At 36.3% G+C, this 22,525-nt stretch overlaps 2 protein-coding genes across 4 annotated transcripts in view; one reads left to right on the top strand and one right to left on the bottom strand.

Annotated features, from left to right (window-relative positions):
* IMPG1 (interphotoreceptor matrix proteoglycan 1) overlaps positions 1–8,105 on the top strand; it is a 50,432-nt gene extending 42,327 nt beyond the window's left edge. Inside the window, exons 13-18 of the mRNA XM_066545903.1 lie at positions 561–1,117; positions 1,896–2,115; positions 5,391–5,601; positions 7,310–7,486; positions 7,586–7,767; positions 8,074–8,105. Coding sequence (XP_066402000.1) covers positions 561–1,117; positions 1,896–2,115; positions 5,391–5,601; positions 7,310–7,486; positions 7,586–7,767; positions 8,074–8,105 — 1,379 coding nt within the window. The remainder of the gene's footprint in view (positions 1–560; positions 1,118–1,895; positions 2,116–5,390; positions 5,602–7,309; positions 7,487–7,585; positions 7,768–8,073) is intronic.
* Positions 8,106–12,768: 4,663 nt separating this feature from the next.
* MYO6 (myosin VI) overlaps positions 12,769–22,525 on the bottom strand; it is a 103,410-nt gene continuing 93,653 nt past the window's right edge. For 2 of the 3 annotated variants that reach the window (XM_066547403.1, XM_066547401.1), the window contains 4 exons: positions 22,144–22,275; positions 19,969–19,995; positions 17,636–17,854; positions 12,769–16,182 (listed from right to left, as the gene is read on the bottom strand). In XM_066547403.1, coding sequence (XP_066403500.1) covers positions 15,983–16,182; positions 17,636–17,854; positions 19,969–19,995; positions 22,144–22,275 — 578 coding nt within the window. In that variant the 3' untranslated portion in view covers positions 12,769–15,982. The remainder of the gene's footprint in view (positions 16,183–17,635; positions 17,855–19,968; positions 19,996–22,143; positions 22,276–22,525) is intronic. The other variant, XM_066547404.1, reaches the window with a different exon arrangement.

Below are 22,525 nucleotides of genomic sequence, written 5' to 3' on the forward strand. Positions count from 1 at the left end.
ATATCATAAAAATTCTGCTTCAGGTGCAGTAGATGGCTTCTTAAGGTTTGAATATTTTTTCGTTGCTGCTATTGTCTTTTGGGTAAATTGACACAGTTTGCATCTGGAGGGGCTGTATTGTTTTTGTAATCACATTTTGTGATTACTGGCAAATAATAGCTTTAGCTTTTCACAGAGCGAAGCAGAATGACTCTGGCATACAAGTGTTCCAAGCAGAGAGCTCAAAGCTCCAATCTCCCCTTTCAGACAATATAAACTGACAGTGTGATTATGTACCTTCAGAACAAGAATGTGCTGTAGAGGTTCAGGAAAGACTTGCCAAGCATAAATATTAAACATAGAACCTGCAGAAATCCCATCACTCAAACATGTGTATGAGGTATTTTGTTTCAGTAGACCTTCTTGGTGATGGCGATAACATTTTCATATTTAGATAAGGTTAAACTTATTGTTAAAAGTGTTTCAGTGGAAATACCATATACATTTTTTTTACCATGCTTGATGCTTTTTACGCTTGCTTTGCAGCATAGCTAATTTGGTTTTATCCTGTTTTCCTGCAGCAGTTAAGATCATGGAAGAACCAGAATCATCAGGTGATGATATTTTTGTTACAGCCAGCACTTATGAAGGTTTGCCTTTCTTTACTGCTCCAAGTGGCGTCTCTACCGTGCAGCCTGGAGCTGTCATTACCGATGTGCTGCCACCAATAGCACCGCTGCCTGCAGCCACCAGCCCGTCCTACAGCCCCTCTGAGGTCATTGAGCAGTCCCTTGAGTTACCAGGTTCCTCAGTGCCAGCCCCTGAGGGTGCTCCTGTGGATGGCACCGGGATGGGCGTGCAGGACATCGCTGCCGAGCTGGATCAGATGGGCACCGTGAGCACGGCCGGGCTGGACGAGGGCAGTGGCTACATCCCAGTGCTGACCACGGAGCCTGCAGAAACCACCCCTGCACCCGTGCTCAAGTATGTCACTACCAGCTCCATGACCACTGCAGCCAAAGGCAAAGAGCTCGTGGTTTTCTTCAGCCTGAGGGTAACCAACATGCACTTCTCTGATGACCTCTTCAACAGGAGCTCGACAGAATACAAAGCACTGGAACAACAGTTCATGCAATTGGTGGGTGAAAATCAACCTGAACAGCATTTGTGGTAGCTGGGTGCAGTTTAAAGGAATACACTGAAGTGCACAGTATTTTAACAATACTAAACCCTACTACAGTTCAGTCTGATAAGCTATATTTTAAAGGATCCATAAGCCTGGGATGCTCTTAGAGTCTGAAGACAGAGTTTATGAAGTCAGTGATGAAAGATTTTACTTGATCAAGAGAACCCAGATATATGCCTAGCATGTAATTTATTTGGCTTTTTCTTAGATCCACGTCAACAGTATAGCAGTGCTGATTATATCTGAGACTTGTGTCTGCTTGCTGCATTTAAAAATAGGCTTTTAAAAATATATCATAGCATAGACTGTGATTAGATATGGATTTTCTCTGTTGGTACAATAGGGCACAGGTCAGCTCAGCTATAACATGCCTATTATACTATGCCCTAACCTGCCTGGATTGAATGTTTGAAAATAATTAAAGTTGGCTTTTGAGTGAGGTAATTTTTTTCTCTTCCAGATGAATAAACTCCCCAGCTGCTATGCATTTCATTACAGGGGAAATTGCTGCCCATCCATCTCAATACATTATTGAGAAAAGAGCAGAAATCCAGAAGAAGATACTGCTAAACAGAAAAGTTAATTTGTTCGTGGAGCTAACAATTGTATTAAACTCAGGAAAATAAATCTGTGATGTGTGTACTTGATAATGAAAATTGACTATAAGAGAAATTAATAGCAGGTAGACACTTACATCAAGTTAATATAAAGGCAAATTTCTGTTTTGCAGTTACTTCCATACCTTCAGTCCAACCTTACAGGTTTTAAGCACCTGGAAATTCTCAACTTCAGGAATGGAAGTGTGATTGTGAACAGCAAAATGAAATTTGCCAAGACAGTGCCATACAATATCACAGAAGCAGTACACTGTGTTTTGGAAGATTTCTGTGATGCTGCAGCTCAGCACCTCAATTTGGAGATTGACAGCTATTCCCTGGATATTGAGCCAGGTAAGATTGCATTACTAATGTATGTGCTAAATCAAAACTAAGCAGACAATCTTTTTTCAGACTGTTACAGATTCAGAAGTATGACTGTCTTGAAAATAACCACATTAGCAATATCCTCCCAATGATAGGGGGTAATAAGATGAAAAAAGATGTTGCAAATTCTCTGCAGATGTATTTTCTTACTGTAATGAAAAGCTGGGTGGAGCTGTTGGGCTGTGCATGTTCACCAGCTGCTTTTCAGAGACAGAGTGATCTCTGGAATAAATGCTGGGTGGAGACAGGTATAAGAAATGCTCATGTGCAGTTTGCAGGTCTTTCACTGGAGTATGGAAACATAATTTCTGGTGATTATTGCAATGTTATAAGCAAACCATGGTTTAGAGCATTATTTGTTCTTTTTTTAAAGGGATACATTATTCAAAACAAAAGGAGACAATGTGTAGGAATAATTGGATTCTACAGACACTCACTAATTGGGCATGACTTTATGTAGTACTCCATAGATTTGTAATTCTAGAATCCCCCTGGATTTGTATCTTTCAAATAAGTTTGTAGTCTTTGCTAAACAGTAGAAAGCCAGTAACTACACAACTGGACACTATTCTTATGTCAAAAACTTAGTGTTTTCAAAAACTACACTATTTTAAAAATTGAAGCCTAAATCTATTTTCAGGCTCTGGTAATTATTTCAGGGTTGAATTTAATTTCATTGTCATGGAGAAGAACAATAGCAAAGGTATGCAGATGCCTCAAGCAGTTTTGGTTAAGCTGTCTTTTTATGTACAGATCTATGACAATTCTGGAACAAAAATCCATTTAAAATTCAGTTTCTAACCAGTTTTCTTTTTACATATGTCTTTGTGGCCACTAAAAGCATAGGTAGCTTGTGGTAAAGAAAGCTAACAAAATCACAGTATTCTACCCACCAAATAAACCATAATAAACTGATGTTTGATGTATAAAGTATCAAATTAGTTAATTATAAAGAGTAAACTTTGGGCTGCCACATGTTCCCTGCTTTAGTAATGAATTTTCATTAAATAAAAATTAAAATAAGAAAGATCCTAAAATGCAAATTCATAAAAATTTTTAAATCTTTCATCTTCATCTGATATGCCTTACTGATATGGTATTTCAACATAATTCAAGAAAACAGAGAATTCATTAGAGAGAATTTGTGGAGAGAGCTGGTTTTTTGAGGCTTATAAGCTTATTAGGTAATATATAGTAGTATATATAGTTTATAAAGTAGCTTATAGAGTCAAAATAGAAGAAATTGTGTTCACAAAGCCAGTATATTCCAGTACAGGTGTGCCAAAGCCAGATGCGTTTTCATTTCAGAAAACAAATCAAAAAAATTAAACCCAACCTGTCTATCAAGTTAAGGTAATGTAAGCAAATTCCTCCTTATTGTGAAACTGAGAGCCATCTAGTGGTAAGGATGTTCTACCAAAGTGAAGCATGGATGGGAACTGACAGTCCAAAATCTACGTCAAGAGTCAGCAGCTGCAAAAGGCTGACTGCACTGGTCCTAAATAACACCATAAAGAAGGACTTTTCAAAATACCTGCACGAAATACTTCATTATTACTTAATAATTTCTAATATTTAACTAATTATTAATTTTATATCTGTTTTTTATTTTTTATTGATAATTAATTTCTGTGGAAACAGAAAATAAAACAAAGTATGCACGTATGTATTAAGGAAGATGAAATATTATCACAAGAACCCAGCCCAGCCAAGTGCTTGAGCCAAGCTCTACTTGTTGTTGGAGTTTACCTGTGCTCACACCCCCAGTCCAGGAGCAAAGGATGTATCAAGCCAACATGCACACTGCATATAGCAAAGGGAAATGGTGCACACTAAACCCACTAGTCAAAAATTAAAACCAGGAATTAGCCATAAAATTATCGAGGGATTATAAGTGATCAGCTCTGATGGATTCATTTCTACCACTGAAGCAAATCCCAGTGTGTGTCTGAGATTTCCAGTACTTGTATAACAAATGCAATCCTCATTTTTCATTTAAATTAGTATTACTGAGCATCTGGTGTATAGAGCATGAATGGCTGCAGAAGAAAACTCTCATCCCAGTTACAAGCTGCAATATCCAGTACAAAACTTCCCTTTAAACCACATCATTATAAAGGGCCACAAAGCCCAGTTCATACCTGTATATCTGCTCTCGTTTCCTTCTCTGCTCTCGTTTCCTTCTCTGCTCTCTTTTCTTAGTTTTCTCCACTTTTTTTTTGTTTTGTTTTCCTTTCTGTATTCATATATCTTACCAGGGCTGTTTGATGGCAAGAACAGGATTTGTATTCCCTGATCTGCTTCTCAACTTTTTGCCTTCTAAGGTTTTTGCCCCATGGTACTCAGGACACAGACTCCATGAGACAAGACAGGTGGATGCAGCCCTCCTCCTCATCACCCCATCTGTACAAGTTGGGTTGGCAGAGAATGGGAAAGGAGAAGCAAAATTGTGTAACAGCTGTCTCTGATTTGGGCCTTCTCATGAACATCAGTAGGGTCCTTTTCCCTTAATCTCACAGAGGCATCTCTTACTGATATTTGAAAAACAAAACAAAAAACCAAGCAGACTTTCCAATGTTAACATACCATAACGCAAAAAAAACTTACACAAAAAAACCACAAAAAAAAACCCCAACAAACAAACAAACAAAACCCAAAACAACATCAACAACAGCACAAACAAAAAACCCCAACAAACAAACAAAAAAAAAACCCCACCCATACACAAAAACCCAACACTACAAAGCCTGTAAGCATATTCTTTGGAATCTGACAGTATTTCTACATTGCAGGTCTTAGGATTGTGCAATATTCAATAATCTAATTCCATTCCTCTGTCATGCCCTAAATTTTGTGTTTAAGAACACATAATTAGAGTTGAAATTATTTCTCTCACTGTAGAGAAGGCTGTAGCACAGGATCCATGAGTATGATGATAGCACTCACAGCAAACACAGGGTAAAATCATCCAAATGTGAAAATCCTTGTCAGTGAGATGAAAATAAACTCACTGCTTAACAGAGATGGGGTAAATCAGTGCAGATGTCACCATGACCTGGCTGTGTCCTGTACAGGAAGAGGTACAGGACTGTCCTTCTGTCCTTCCATGCTTGACAACATCCTCCTCTCAGCCCAGCCAAGTGGCAGGCCAGGAAACAGGAGCTGTTTTCTCTGGCTGCCACAAGCCCTGCCAAGGCCCTTTGGGGTAATGCTTCATTTAATGATGTACCCATCCTTTCCAGCTGATCAGGCAGACCCCTGCAAGTTCCTGGCTTGTGACAAGTTTTCCGAGTGCGTGCTGAACGAGTGGACGAAAGAGGCCGACTGCCTGTGCAAGCCGGGCTATGGCAGCCAGGACGGGCTGCCCTGCCGCAGCCTGTGCGAGCTGCAGCCCCACCTCTGTGTCAACGGGGGCAAGTGTGAGCTGGTGCCAGGAAGAGGAGCTGTCTGCAGGTAAATGGATTAATGGCTTCTGTTAACAGCCCCATAAACCATGCTAATAACCCAAAAGATCGACATTCAGATGCTGAAGTCACACTGCAAATACCCTTCTGAAGTATAAATAGCCTCACCATGGATAAATCCATTTCTGCCTGTTAGTATACACAGAACATTATGATCTAGTTATTTTTATAGATGCTTCAGAAATCTATTAGAAATTCAGCATCATTGGCAGTGATGACACACACAAAGGCATGCATTCATGTCAGATTTCCAAACACATTTTGGAAAAATGGAATAACACATTCACAGTTTTGCTAGCAATTACATTGTAGCATTTTAAGAAGTTACATTTTTGTAAGATATATTTCAAAGAAAATCTTTATTCATACAGACTGTGATTCCAGACCACCCAATAAAGCACGTGAAGGCTTAAGCTGCTTTCAGGGATTTCTGGGAAAGACTTGAAGATTAGCAGCTCTTCCTTACTGCAAATATATTTCTTAAGGATTTTTAAATGGAATTATCTTAAGTCAATACTGAGAACTACAGCATACTTGAACATATTCACTCTTCCAAAGTATCAAGTTTCTTCTCATTGTAAGACTAGACAATTCACAGCATTATGTGAAACTATACCGGACTGGCACACAGTAGCTGACCAGCCATGTACATAAGCAAGGATCAAGTTCCAATTCTTGCATTTGTTTATTTTCTCTCAATACTTTGACTAGATTAACAATACATCTTTTACCTTACTTAAGGGTAACATCAAAAATTAAGACCATTGGACAAATTATTCAAATTATTCACTGTAACAACCCAACTACCAAAATTAAATTTCTTCAATGGGTATCACAGGAATTATTTTGAATTCACCACAGTTACTGCCAAATTCCTGACTTTCAGAGTCAGAGTAGAGCAGCTGCAGCATTTAGCACTGGAAATCAGCCTGTGACCTAGAAAGGTCCTCTTCAAAACTTTGCTGAGGTAGCAAGGGGTCTGACCTACTCCTCCAAGACTGATGCACTAAGCAAAATAATCCTTTCCCCATCCAGAAAAACCCTGAATGTACAAGTATAACCAAACCAACATGAGGAATTATAAAAGTACTAAAAATAATAAATTAATTTTTTTGTGAATTATAGCAAGTCACAAATTCCCACCAGTGTCTGACTGACAGCTTGTGCAAACTTGTACTGTCAGAGAGAAAATTATGGCCTACTATTTGCCCTTGTTCTCCTTGTAAATTCACTTCCCCCTTGTCTTAAAAGAGGAGTAGAGTTCTGCTACTTGTAGTAGAACCCCTATTCCAGACCTTACTCCCCGGAGTGAAATCAACAGTAAACAGAATATAGGCTTCAAAGTTGTGTTCAGACATTACCTTAAAACACACCTGAACTTCTAAAGTTCTAAACCACAAACGTTACCTGTGGGGTTAGAAATTTGTCAGAGATATTTAAAATGCATTATTTCCTCAATATTTGTAGGTCGGCAAGGAATATGTCAGTGTCTTTTTATTTAAAACTCACTCTTGAATGCAAAAATATTATCTTTCCCTATGATCAATCGCATAATTTTCATGCAGAAACATAATTCCTTGTAGTGGAAATAATGAGTTCATATTACATTTCAGATTTTCCTTTCTTTTTGTTTAAGATACTCAGTGTTTTTTGCCTTGAAGTTCTGTACATTTTTTCTCTTCCTTTCCTTATTTTAGATGCCCTGTACGTAGACACCAGCTTTACCAAGGACAGCGCTGTGCAAAATTTGGTCCAGAACCCACACAACCCTTCATTTTTAAATCTCTCATTCTTGGCTTAGGAAGCCTTGGTTTTCTTTTCATCATTTTAATTATTAAGATAAGAAGAAAATGCAAAAGAAACTCTAATTTGCAGTAAGCTGCTCACAATCTTTTCCTTCACATTTCAAAATATTCTTTTTGTTTCTTTTGCAATTTAAAATCTTACCTAAACAAAAATGTTCTGCATTGTAGAAGTCCTACTCTCAGCAGCTGTAACCCAGAAAATGCCGTAAGGATCAATCCTGCTTTTGAACACGATGAATCCCTATCTAGCTTTTGTCACACGGCTTGCAGTGTAAGTGCTTGTCTCAGTTCCTCAGAGATCCTTGATCACGAAGCATTACATGAACTTGAAAACACAATTCAGCCTGGAGGTAAACTGCATGGAAACCCCTTTCTCATCCCTCAACCAACAGCCCCACCTGAAATAACAGGTCCACCTTCGTGTATTAACTCCACAACTAAATCAAACTTGAAGCTACTCTCTTGCATGGCGATTTCAGAACTGAAAATACTAATGCATTCATTGCTTTCCACATTTACTGCAGTGTAGTTTTCATAACAGGACTGTAGAACTGCTTTTCTTACAGCTCTCTTGCATGGTTCTGCCAGTCTATCGTAGCTGAGTGCTTTTAGACATTTAGAGAAATAATTAGTGGTTTGGTTTTTCACTTTTGCAGGTCACCAGATGAGTTTACAAAACCAAGACTGACAAGTTAGTCTCTGGAATTCTTCGTTTCCAGCATCAGCCAGACAAAATCAAGGTTTGTGACTATTTTCAAGAACCTTAAAAATCTGTTGTGTCCATTGTCAATGTTATCAGGGAGCCTCTCTGTAGTAATTCCATACAAAAAAAAGCTCAGTTTTTTTGATGCTTGATGTGACAACTACATTTTCTTCTTAAATGTTTTTATGTAACCAAGTTCTATTTTGTATAACCATGTGGTAATGTGACAGTCACTGGAATATGTGAAGGAAGAAGAAATACCTGAAATGACAAAGTAACACAAAATGCAATCCAAAGGAGAGGTTTAAATAGCAGTACTAAAAAAATCTCAGATCACTCAGTCTGGTTAAGCTACAAAGAGTTTAAAAAGTAGGAATTCTAATTTGAGCAGAATATTGCTCATATCTCAAGTATTATTTCAAGTTTTGCACCTTGAATCTTTGTGGGGGGAAAAAAGACAGAAAGGGGAAAAGCTGAGTCAAAACTTCCTCTAAAACTGGCAGACTGTTTCTGATGTATCTGAGTATATCCTCTTGATAGGTAAAAAAAAAGCTTTTACTTTGTCATTTTCATTTTTCTGAATTACAGCCCAATTAGGAATAAAAAGGTTTTGCTATAGCTGTTAGCACCCTATGTTATGGTGGGGAATATCAGTACAGGACTGCCCTTGGGACTAGCTGGACATTTTGGAAGACAGGATATCAACCACATGAATCTTGGGGCTCCTAATATTTGTTGTTATGTAAATAGAGGAACAAGCAAAGATACCATAAAGAAAAGATTTATTGTCACTGATATTCATCGTTCCCAGGTCTGATCTCTTCACATACAGTTATAGACTGAGCTGAAAATGTGGGGACTGGAATGCAAAGATAGAGATGGACAAAGGTGGAGATGGACAAAGCAGCAGGCAGTAGCAGTTTGGAAAAGCTCAAGAATGAACTCACTTCACTGGTCATAAAAGCATGAGCACAGATGTTTGCAATTAGTATTTTACACCCACCTTAAAAGAAATGTGCCTGTGGGCAATTGTAGACCAATAAACTTTCATAATAGCTAAACTACTTAAAATTTCTACATAGAAAAGAATTAAATATTTTATTAAGTAATAAAATTGCACATCTGTGAAAGAAAACACAGTTTGTGTCATCTAGACCATATTTGAATTGCCAAAAGTACATTGACAAAGTTCTTCTCAAGATCTAGTTAAGTAAATTAATTTAGTAAGAAATCCAGCAACCACAAAATTGAAATGGATTTTAAAAAACTGAGAGTCTATTTTTCGCTTTTACTTAAGTTCACAGTGAATGTTAACATCACCCTTAGATTCAACATGTTTTTAATGATTTGAAAAAAGTCAGTGGCAGAAGAAAATGAAAGTAGAACACCTTTCATTAGCTGAAATTAAGAGGAGCATTTTGATTTCACAATCTAGAAAACTCCTTCAGGGCTAAGATTTTTTAAATAGAATATGGCACTTGAACTGTATTTTCAGGATGTGGCTATCTAGAACTTGTAGGCCAAATTGAGAATTCAGTATTTAAGTTCTGGTTTGCGATATGTAATGACAGCAGTGACAGCTTTTTAGGACATTATCTAGAGTAAGAACAGCTCTGTATTTATAAAGGCATATATGAAAATAGGCATAAAGTTTTAGTAGAAGCTAAAATAACCTTGAAATCCCTCCCAATTATGAAAAATGTCTCCAGTTTAATTATAGAATCACTGCATGGAAAATTATTGCAAAACTTCCTTATCAGAGGGGATTTTGATTGGGTGGAGTTTTACCCACATAGTATTTAATGAACTAACAACCTTTAACATCTCCAGGGATAGTGCATCCACTACTTCTTTGGGCAATCTCTTCCAGTGCCTCACCACCCTCACAGTTAAGAATTCCTTCCTTACATCTAATCCAAATCTCTTCCACTTTAAAGCCATTCCCTCTAGTCCTATCACTCCCTGCCCTCGCAAAAAGTCTCTCTCCCTCCTTCTTGGGTCCCCCTTAGGTACTGAAAGACCACTAGAAGGTCTCCCTGAAGCCTTCTCTTCTCAAAGCTCGATTCTTATGATAAACTACAATTATCTTACCAGATTTTTGTGTGACCTTGTGTGACCATTAGATAAATAGTACACTTTCAAATTCAACAATACTTTTCAAATGTCATATGGGACTTTCTCTTATAGGTTTTCAAGAAAGAAGGTCTGCATTATTCAAGACTGGACTTCAGGATGAGTATGGAAAAAAAAATAAAGGATTCCTAAAGATATTTTGGCTCTAAAATCAGTGCACATTTAAAAAAAATAGTTTTACTGAAGGAAAACAAATGACCAAGTTGAGCAGCTTTTGAGCACTTCTAAAATGCCTGGTAGGAAGTCCCCACTATTAAGATACATGCATTAAGCTTCTGGTGCTTACACATTTTAACTGTTTTATTTTAGAGCTGAGTGCTAGAAACAGATTTTGCTGAGATGTGACATTTTTCAGTATTGTATGTTACAGCCATTCTGGTAAAAATGTCAATGGAGCTTCAGTGCATTTCTATACCCCTCTACTAACCTTCCTTACACACACTGATGCAAATGGTGAATGGAAATTAAAGCTGTCATTGATCAAAGGCCACATTAAAAAAATTTGGGAACTTCTTCATTCCCTCCCTGAATGCTCACATGGCAAATCACACAGAAGTTGCATTTAATTTTTCAAGGGTTTCTATGAACATCAGATTCCTATTTTTCTGTTAATAAATACATCATTTTTACATACTTACATATTCACTTAGCTGTTTAATTCTGGTGACAGAATTCTGGTGACAGGTTATCCTAAGACTTTAACCTTTTTGCTGAGGTACAATATGTGGAACATCATCTTTTCAGAACATGAGATTTGTATTCACAAGCACCCACCTGGTAATGAGTAGATTAGAATTGCACATGAGAACTTACACTTTAGAGTCAGTATCCACACAAATAATTTTGAGAGGTTACTGTTAGTTTTTGTAGGAGAAGTCCAAGCAGACAATGGGTGGCCATTAAGTATTTTGTAGGCTTATTAATTTATGAATCAACAATCCTGATTCAAGTAGTAGCATTATTTTACCTTGAGTATCTTTTTCTTGAGTATATATCTCTATTTATATTCTGCACCAGTGCTGTATTCAGGCATTGGTTTGCTGCTTGGTGCACACCAGAAGTCATACTTACAGCTCAAACTGAGCTTCTTCAAAGTTCATGACTATCCTGGATGACAACCCCTCATCCAGATGTGAAACTTCCATGTATTCAGGACAGCAGCTGACTTTGGTGACAATTTTTACTTCGTGCTGTGCAGTTACCACAGCAAAGACTGAACTTTGGTTTCCTTTCTCAAGTCCTCTCAAAAGAACTGTTTATGAATTCCAAACAACTGCACGGGCTTGCCTGCAAAACCACCAGAACTGGTCACTGCGTACGGATGAAGGCAGTGCACCAAGAAGACAAGGTTGAGTTTCTACAGCTGAAATAGTGGTTTTACTTACTTTATTTAAGTAGGAAAGAAAAATAAAGGAGAAACCTAAGATGTGTTTTTACACAGTAACGTTTCAAAATAAAATTACTTTAAAAGTACTTTTTGCAAGGAACTGGAAGTCATCCTTGCCTACAAATGCTAGCTTTCCACTATTGCTCATGTAAGCTAAGAATGCATTAAGAATGCTGATAGCATTCCATTTTTTTCCATTACAAATGTATTTTTGTATGTGTTTAGTGTATTTCAACTTATACTAGTTATCATTAGTCAGATTAAAAAATAAGTAATTTTAAAATGTGTATTTTAATAATGATTATTCATGATTGTATTTATCACTCTCAACAATTAATTACCAAATGTTTGCTGGACGTAAACCTTTTGTATTTCAATAAAACATAATAAAATTATTTACTTGAAAATTTCACAGGGAATTGAAGTGGTACCTAATATTGCACTTCAGCTCATCATGTTACATAAAAACTGATATAAAGTTACAGTTGGTGATAAAAGGCATAAGGAAACTGAAACGAAATTACATTTCCTAGATAAAGTATTAATTACTTGAATATTTTTAAATTTAAAAACTGCCACTGTGATTTGGCCCTTAAGATGAGAAAGTTCCCGAAGACTCTAAGGGGAACACAAACAAGCAAAACCCCTACAAAAGCAATACCACATCTCCATCCCAAACATAAAGCTTCCCCCAGAGAGCACACATTCCAAGCAGCAGAGTTGATGTCATCAGTCACTGACTGACACAATCTAAAATTAAAAGAATGCAGAGTACATAGCATAGCAAATGATAGACACATTGGAAATGATAGCAATAAATGTTTAAAAAAAGTATTGAAAGTAAAAAGATACTTGTTTCAATAAATACTGAGAAATGAAGCTTGATATTTAAGAAAACAAAATCAGAATTTTCTAATATCAGAATGTTATTTTGGAGGAACACTTACCTTAGAAACTAAAGACAAAATCTTTACTAGAATAAAGCTTTAAAAAGTAGGTTTAAGCACCAAAACTATCTCATGGAAAAACAGCAGACATAACCAGCAAAGGAATATTTTTACCTTTCTCTTAACTTAATTAACCCTTATGCTTCAACTCTTCAAAGCCAAAACAGTAAGAAGATACAAGTAAGATTTCAACATGGAATGTGTTTATTTTTTATTTTTAATTTTCAGTACAGTATTAAGAGGTCATTTAAATACTTAAAATAAAGGTATTTGAAGAAAAACCCAGAGGATTCAACTAGGTAAAGAAAAACACAATATTATCAGTGGATAAAAGACAAGTATTGAATGACCTTAGGATCTTCAGAGCAGCATTCTCAAGAAAATGCATATTCCTGGGTCACCTAGTCAGGAAGGTAGCTTAATGTGGTGATTCTCTTCCTATTCTTTGTTTTGTGGAACATTTTAGGCAGATCTCAACTATAATGGACAGCTTCACTGACAGGCAGGAAGAATTTTTTTTTTAAATTAAACACACAGACAACCAAGCCAATCTGCTTTAAAAACCTCTATAATTTTCTCTATAATTATAGATCAGATAGGCATCAGGTCATACTACAGTCCTAAATATCAACCCTTTCCCCTCCTTTTATATTTCCTCTCCAAATCAACTAGCTATAATTATCTGACACTGTACAAGGGACCATGGAAACAATTGGTAGGCAGTAAATATTGCCAGACATGTAAAAAAAATAAAATAATCTGAAACTAATTGAAAATTAATTATGTTCACAAAAGGATAAGTAAAACTAAGAGCAGAAGCTGCTTTTGGTGTGGAGTGAAAAAAAAAGGGGAAAAAAAAGCAGCCTGCTACTGTGCAAACTAGAATACCCTGATTTCTGGAATGCATGTTCTGCTTCCCTCAGGCATACTTCTGGAGCAATGCTGGGAGGTGGGAACATCTCACTTAAGATGTCCAGCCACCAGACCCTCTTCCACTATTTCAAAGTCCATTTTATTTTCCTGATAGCTCATATTTGTTAGTCATTTAAGTAAAGAAAAATTTCCATACACCCCATTCTGATGAACAAATTTTCTTTCCAATGCCAGTCAAGGAAATCCTGACCTAACTAAAGGAAAAGAGTGGAAACATACAGTTATTAAGTTAATTTTACTTAAAGTTGGCTGCAGGTATGCTTACATACATACATACTAAAATATTTAAGCATATATATGTGTATATACCTACACACATATAAGCACTTGAGGTTCTTTGCTTACAATATTCCGTCTCTTAAGATCCATGGATTTTTAAAGATACATACAATGAGATGGAATGTGTTAAGTCAAGCAGCTAAACCCAGACAGAAACAAACACAGGTCAGGTCAGTGATTTTTCGTCCTTCGATCGCATGAGCAAGCACAGCTTCTTGCAGTACTAAGTGTTTGGGGACTGGAAGCTGTCACATTTTGGTTCTAATGCAGTAACACATTAAACCAGTAATCTAAATTTCATAAGCTGCACCTTTAAACTCACACAACACTATACAGGTTTGCACACAACTTTCCAGGCAGTAGTCTGATGCCCTTCTCCTTTAATCTTCCAGCCAAAAATGACTGTTTCAGTGAAGAATTTGGGTAAAATGAAAACAATTTTCTCATTTACAATCACATGACCAGGGAGTGGGTTTGCAGCAGAAGTTGAGATTCCCTGATGCAGTGGGTGTGTAGAGAGTTAAATACCACTTGAATATCTCCACATTATTCCCATGAGGAGTGTGTTTATAACAACAAGCAGACTGTGGCACGCAACCACAGTCTAAAGTCAGCAAGGAGCTTTCTCTGTGGTACAGAATTAACCCTCTTGAAAATTCAGTATATTTACGCATTTTAAAAACAAAAGTTTCCAGGAGGTTTTATGCTCAGTAAGGAGTGTGGCAATTATTTCATACTGTAAGCAAACTGTCAATTAAAAAGGGCAAAAATTAATTTTCAAATCAAGCTATATAATTGGACATCAAGCTACTTATATTTTGGATTTCTATTAGAGAGATAATAAATGGTCATGTTTAATTTGTTGAAATAATGGCTAGCAAGGTAAAGCAACATTCACTTAAGTGAAAGAGATGCTTCTTAAAACTGCATGAAATTAATGATTCCCACCCACAAAAACTCCCCAAACAAACAGCTTAATAAGGGAACTGTTACAAGCTATGAAACTTGATAGAGATTAATATACAGCTCAGCATCCAAGTCACTATGATATTTCAGTACACTAAAAATTGTATCTATTTCATCAGCACATATTATTAAGATGCATTATGTTGTTGGACCAACTTTTTACACAGTCTAACAAAAGTTACAGACCTTGTATATCTTGTTACAGTTAAAATAAAGAGGATTTCTGAGGTTCAGGCCTCAATACTCAGTTAAGTTATACTGCCAGCAAAAAGCTGAATATTTCCCTTAGTGCTATCCTTAATCTTATATACCTTCAGATACAAAGCTTGAACAATTTTGTGTAATATGTTGAAATTACACTACCTGGCTAAATAAACTGTCCAAGATTTGCTAAGAGAAATGTGGTCAGAAAAATAAAGTCTAAAGCAGCTTTGTATTTAAAAGAGAGAAAAATAAATCTACAAGAGAAGTGGTACAAGCCCTAAAGAGCAGTACATTCTTTGAGGACCTCCAATATTATACTATTTTGACGTATACGAATGCTTTTCTTGGAATGTACAGAAAACCATTTCTCTTAAACCAAGACAGAGAATGAATTAAACAGGGGTTTATAGGTCTCAAGTTTAAGAGGATTTCCCATCAGGTTCTGGAAAAACAAAAATCATTAAATACAGACACTAACCAGTTTGCAAATCAGGACATAAAATGTCTCAGATTATATAAAAGTATACTCCAACTTCTCCACAACAGAAGTCAAAGCTAAGGCCTCACAATTCCAGTTATTAGAAATAGCATATTCTCTTTACTAGGCCACCACTTGAAGCCAGCTACACAGTGTTTTAAAGAAGGAATCTTATAAAAAGCTGGTTGCAGTGCAGTTCTTTGCAATATGTACCCAAGTACAGATAGATTGCCTAAAAGTATTAAGAGTTATAACAGAAACTGTTAAAGAAAATGCAACATAAAAACAAAATGCAGCAAACTACACTGCCTGAAGTTTCTTCAGGGTCCTCATACCTAGTAAAGTTCACTACACAAATTAAACATCATGAAGTACAAGTTGACAAACCACATGATTAATAAAATCTGTTCACTTTTATATTAAAGATCTCTACTCTGATTACAGAACATTTAGGCCCTCTGTAGCACAGAGGAACTCTTCCCTTTGTATCGCGGGCAAGGTTCTCATCTCGAACGCTCCTGTGCCGACTGCCCGGTTATTTCAACAGGTTCTGCAGCATCGCCGTAGCATAGGTGGGGCGAGCTTGTCTGCTTGCAATTGCGTTTTGCAGATACTGGATGCCTCCACAGCGTTCCCAAATCTCTTCAAACTGTCTCGGTAAAATTTCAGCACCTCGCTTTCGGGTTAAGCCAGTCTCTTCAAGGTTAAGCTCACACATATCCATGTCATCCTTACCTGAAATGGTAAAGGGAAAAAGAAAACATATTTTACATCATTGACAGATTCCATCAATAAAATTTAGATCCTTGTTAATTACATTTCCTCTCTGTAGACCTGGTTTGCTGGTAGACTTCAGAGCTTATGAGGAAGTCCTCAGATACAGGCATTTTTCAGTTTCCTAGTTTTTTGTTACACAGAGAACACTAAAGCAGTATGAGAATAAACTAATATCAGATGCTGCAATTGACAAAGCTGTGCTTAAACAGCAAGCAAAAAGGAATAAAGGGAAGAAGCTGAAAGATCATCATCTTGATATATTCTTCTGAAACCCATTACAGGATGACAACCACATTTGGATTACATATACCTTCAGTTTCAGGCCACTTCATAGTAAACTGCTTTACTTATGGTTAAATGTAGCAAAGCAACTAAGAATTCCAGACTTTGGATCAAGTAGCTAATCTGTCAGCCTACCACACAAAACAAACAGTGGGACCAACATAGGCAATCCAATGAAATTATATGTGTAGCTCACAAACTAAATCGTAATCTTTTTTTTAACAGGTACTCACAACAGCAGTGCTACTTTTAGCTATGGACTTTGGCACTGAACAGCAACCCTTGGTATATATATATAAGGAATTCTACTTAAAATAATTTGCAGAAAACAAACTTTTGTTGCTAGTAAAGCATAATCCTGTAGTGAAACAAATTGGCTATGGCCTTTCCTCAAGGAAAAAGTGAAACATGCTTTACTAGCATAATCCTGTAGTGAAAATATTAAACTATTGAGTTTAATACAAATCTCAAAACACAGAAGCATAAGCAGCATTTCTCCAGTGTTTTATCTCCTGTTTCTTACCCTCCAGAAAAGGAGGATACATTTCACTACGAGATAAATCTCTACCTATCCATTGCAACATTTATTTTAAATTTTTAAGATGAAAAAGCTATTTTCCCATACTAAGTAGCATAAATAGGGTAAAAGCATCAGCTTGCTATTAGCCTCATGCTATGGACAGACAATGTAACATATGCACAAATTGTTTTGATACAAACTGCTTGTAATTCTTTATAGCTAACTAAAAAACAGTATAATAATGAGTAGACCATTCCCAGATAAATTGTGATGTTTTATCTTCACACTGTCTCCAGTTCAATGAATAGTCTGAGGGTTTGTAATCATACAACTCTTTCCATTTGATTTCCCACTGTCTATGGCTTCCCAAATTGAAGGATGTGTAGAAGTAAAACATAGGACCAGTTACATGCCCCAGTGATATTCTGAAACATTTGGCCACTATCAGCAGCAGTCCCGAATCCTCAAATTCTGCCCAGATAAGAACTGCTGATGAAAGAAAGAAAAGAAAAAAAAAAAAGGGGATACAACTTGGGGAACTTGGAACCTCACTCTCTTTTTCTGAAGTTTGTTATCAACTCTGAACCTTCTCAAAGTTTCAATACCAACCTGCTACAAGCAGAATGGGTGCCTTGTCAGGGTGAAGCTCCATTTGCCGAGCAATCCAGGGCCCATCGAAGTGTGCGTACCACCAGCCCTTCTTCTTGTTCTGGGGGTCTTTGTACTGGTCCGCGGGGCGGATGAAGGGAATGCGGAAGTAGCGCTGCTGTCTGTTTATTTCAATCTCTTGTTGTCTGCCTGGTAGCTGGGCTGTGGGGTTCTGTTGTGCTATCATACAAAACATCCCCCCAAAAATAAGTGAACAAAACAATTAGAAAACAAGAAAGCCATATTACTTCCTTTATTAATCAGCACATTAAAAAACAAACAAAGAAAACAAACAAGAAAACACCCCCCCCCACCCAGAACCCAAGAGATTCTCTCTCAAGGTCATCTGAAGTCGCAGCAAACCTAGAAAGTATTCCCATCTCATATAATGTGCATTCTGTTAATTGCAACAGCTAAAACATTGGTCAGAAATGGCTCATGTTAACTGCTGTACATGTTGCCCAATGGCAAGTTTAAACAAAACTAAGTAAATAAAATAACATATTCTGCTTTTAATCAATATTTAAGGTAAAACTTGCCATGCAAAATTTCTTACCAACCAGAAACATTTATCAGTAATTGCTTTAGTTCAGTCCATTTCTTTGTAAAAAAAGATTACAGCGCATAGAAGCATTTTCAATTGCAAACATACAAAAGCATCACTTGATATTTGACAGTCGACACAAAAGGATGTATAATACTGTTAGAAATTACTGATTTGTTAATAGAAATGTTTACAATAAATACTGCTTATTACAGAGCTGCCACCAAACAATTTTCTGACTAAATTTCTGTAAGTCAAAATCTGGCATTAGAAGTAATTTCTGGCTGCTTTCTTTTTTCAAGGAATTTTTTATTTCAGACCATTAAGATCAGCTGACTAAACTTCTAAAGGAGAAAGTTACATAAATTTTTTTCAAGTTTCATATATATTTTTGGTAAATATTTTCCACATGCATTTTTGGACTTTTTGAGTTCCCCATATTTCAGACTCTAGAGAGAAACTCACTTTCAAATAAAAGCAGATACTCTCTATGTTAATTCATCAAATGATCAACCTTCTTAATCTTACATAAACACTATCATAATCAGTTTTAAATAGTAAATGCTCTTAAAAGCAACATCCTTTCCTTAATAACTGCCCCTGCAAAAGTTTGTTAGTGATCTTGTTTCAGTGGTTTACACCACTGTTACAGATACCCTGCTTAAGAACCTTTACCATCTCTACAGAAGAAAATCAGAATTAACTTTTTATATGTTTCAGCATAAAAGGAATAATTAAAAGTGAATTCAATTTTTTTCCTTGTCTGTTGAGCAACAAAGAGAATTTCTGAGCTAACATTTATTAATATGAAAAATGACAATTACTTTTAATAACTTATTTTTACAGTCATGAACATAACTAATACAGACTAGCAACTACACCTTGAAATTTCTTCTGATTCAAGCAAAAATAATTTTTCTAAACCTGAAGAGCAGAACCTTAACAAACCCCTATATGTCATACATATCAAATCTCCTTTTTTAATGTGTGCATTAACAACAAACATAGAAGATTTTAACACCTGAATGCTATTTTTATACATCAACTCTGATAAAACACACACCTTACAGGAAGACAGAGAATATTAAAAACTAATTTAATTTTATGCATTGTCTGAACATTTATCCCAGCAGATCAGTACTTAAGTATTGTTGGATACTTTTTGCACTGCAATGGTAATTGCTAAGGCTCATTTCTACCCCTAGGCATAACTAAATCTAGAGAAAAGGGCAAATCTAGAGAACAGGAATGCTAAGCAGCCAATGGAGCCTCTATTGGTGCTATAGAACTGTGGCTCTCTATTCAGAAGAAACCATCACCTGAATGTTAGTTTGTGTGCTAGGAAAATAGTTGTTACATTATGTTGATTCCAGAGTTTTGCTACAACAAAAAGCCATGTGCAGACAATAAAAAAAATGCTAAAACAAGAATGTTGTTTGGGGTGTTGGGGATTGTGGAAAAAAAATAGGAGATTATATTCCAATAATTTATGTAAGAAGGTTATTTCACTCTCCCTTCCCATGACTCCTCAAATAGGTAGGTTTTCATGAAGATAGTACATTTTTAAATTACTAGAGTAATGTATAATTGCCATCAGATGAATAACATTGTCAAATTATAATTTTAATTTTTTTTACAATTAACTTCTATGTACAGGTGTAGCAAAACACTGGATTAATCAATGTTAGTATAGAGCTCTCAAGTGTTCCTACTCTTCAAAGTTAGCTTAAACAACTGTCTCCTCACTTACTTGAGTTGCTCAAAAATGGTGCAAAATCTGTGAACAAATATTACATGTTGAACAAAACATGAAAGTGCTGATCCCTTATAAGTTATGGCTTCATTAAAACATCAACATTATTCACCAATGCTGATAACAGACAAATAGGAATTCTAGCTACAACATAAATGCAGATTCTAAGTGTTTCTACTCTTTTTCTACTTCTATTTTCATCGGGATTTAACCTCAAAATTAATCACCTTAATAATTTGCAATTCCTGTTACAAAGCTTCAGCGGTATATATGCTAAGCCCAAATTCCTCTGGCAAATCTGCTAGTTAATTAATGTAGTACTTTACTTTTTTCTTTCTGCTAGAAAAAAAACTTCCAGAGCTCTGTCAATACCAGTAATAATTCACAAACCAGTGCTTAGCTTCTATACTGAATGTATGAATTTAAATAAAGGATACTTATAAAATTACATTAAAGGATACTGTAAAACTACATTAAATCAATGAAGAGATGTAAAGAAAAAACTACATCACTTGAAGCCCACATCCACTGACACCAGAAAGACTTTTAGCTTAAACACCTAAGAAATCAGAATTTCTTCTTACTACCTTCTCAGATGACTACAATACATATATACATGAAATGCCCACGTGGTATAATTATTTCCAATGCAAAGAATTATACTGGCATTAACATTAAGAGTCTCTAAAGGTCACTATCAATTTCTCCTGAATGCAAGGTTCTCTTATTCTCTTATTATGCCGTATTTCAATGCAGTTAAAAAAACACAATGAAAAACACTGAAAAGAATGCAGCAAATATCTCAATAAAAGTGATAAGAATATGAATATTCTCAGCTTTGTGTGCAAAAATCCAAAGATCATCTGCTCTTTGATACGTCCCATCAGCAATACTGTGTATGAGTATTTTACCCATTTAGCTCCAGAGAGAACGTTCAAAGCAATTTACCACTTGGCAGAAGTGCTTCAAATGCCTTTTCCTGCCATTTCAGTCACAAGCTTTCTTAAGCAGCTAAAACCACATTTCAGACACAAGGACCCATTCTTTGATAATATCTTCTCCAGGGGTCCAGATTTTGCCTGCCACATATCCATACTAAAATTCCCTGAGAACCTCAAACTCAAGTAATGCTCAAGTAATGAATAACTCAAGTAAATGAATCAAGGGGAAGGAGGTGCCTTTGTACATGGACTGAGATTACCTAGGGCACCTGGATTCCCTGGGATGTTTATTCTGCATGTCCCAGGACAATGCATTAATCTCAGGCTCATGTGACTTTGGGGAGAGCACTTTCTCCCTATCTTCCCTTTCCTTTGTCTCTCCCATGAACTGTGTGACAGGAACACAAATATCAAATATAATGGAACAAAAAGACAAAAGAAATGATCTGACTAAATTGTTCCATGCATTTACTGTGATCCTATAAATTTCTTAGATTCCTTTTATACAGATGATCACCAGACTTTTAAGGTGGGATGTTGGGAAAAGAGTAACAGTCCACTCTGTAAATGCCACTCCAGAAACCAGGTACAGAATTTCCAGGTCTGGCAGTCTGAAACTCCCACACTTTCTTGATGAATGCAAAAGAAACTTACTCTGATTAGTGTGTTGCTTTGTCAATAAACACCAGCCTGTGAAATCAATAGAATGAGAGGTCTAAATAGAAAACGGGGTCTACACAAAATTTGTTACCCCATGAGCCAGAATTACAGTATCAACACTCAAGATTTTATAAAGAAGGATGTAACATGATGTATGTAAGCAGTGCTGTAAATGACAGAATTAGTAGCACCTTTTAAAAGTATCTACATCTATGTCTACATGGCTGTATATTATGAAATGTTAAAGTAGCACAGCAATGAACATTTAACAAAAATGCCAGCACCTGCATCAGTAGATCAAGAACTCTTTTTACAGATGCAGCTGGATGTGCGATAAGGTTTTAAGAGAGAGCTGTTCAGCATAAGTAGCTGGGTCTACTGAACGTGTTTTAATTTCTGTGAAGAATTTGCCAGTTTCAATCTTTCCAAAATATTTACCTTCAATCAACATAAAACACTCCTAAAAATTCCAAGTTTCTTCAACCTAGCAAACCCAGAATCCATTCCAGAAATGTTCTCGTTAGAATATTATCACCAAAACTACCATAAACACAAAATTATCTCTCCTCACCATAGTCTGTGACTGATTTGGGAGCACGCTGTTCTGTTTCTGCATTGCGTTTCTTATTCTTGGATTTCCAAGCATGATACACCTTTAGCCTTCGGTGGAACTCCTCTCTGCAAGCTGCCAAGAGTTCAATATCTATTCCAAAAAAAGGAGAAGGGGAAGGCATGAGTGAGAAAAGTCAGAAAAAGTATTTATTAAATGCTTTTCTATATTGATAGGTATATGATTGGAGATCAAGTTGTGACACTAAGATGATAAAATGTAATATAAAAACCCCTCACTTGCTGCAGAACAGGGCCTGTATTTTATGGCCCAAAAAGTCCCTCAGAATTTGATGAATCCTTTTCTGCTTTAGAGTAAAGGCAGTTCCCAAAGTAGCTGCTGT

The sequence above is a fragment of the Molothrus aeneus genome, chromosome 3 (assembly GCF_037042795.1).
Source record: "Molothrus aeneus isolate 106 chromosome 3, BPBGC_Maene_1.0, whole genome shotgun sequence".
Lineage (NCBI taxonomy): Eukaryota > Metazoa > Chordata > Aves > Passeriformes > Icteridae > Molothrus > Molothrus aeneus.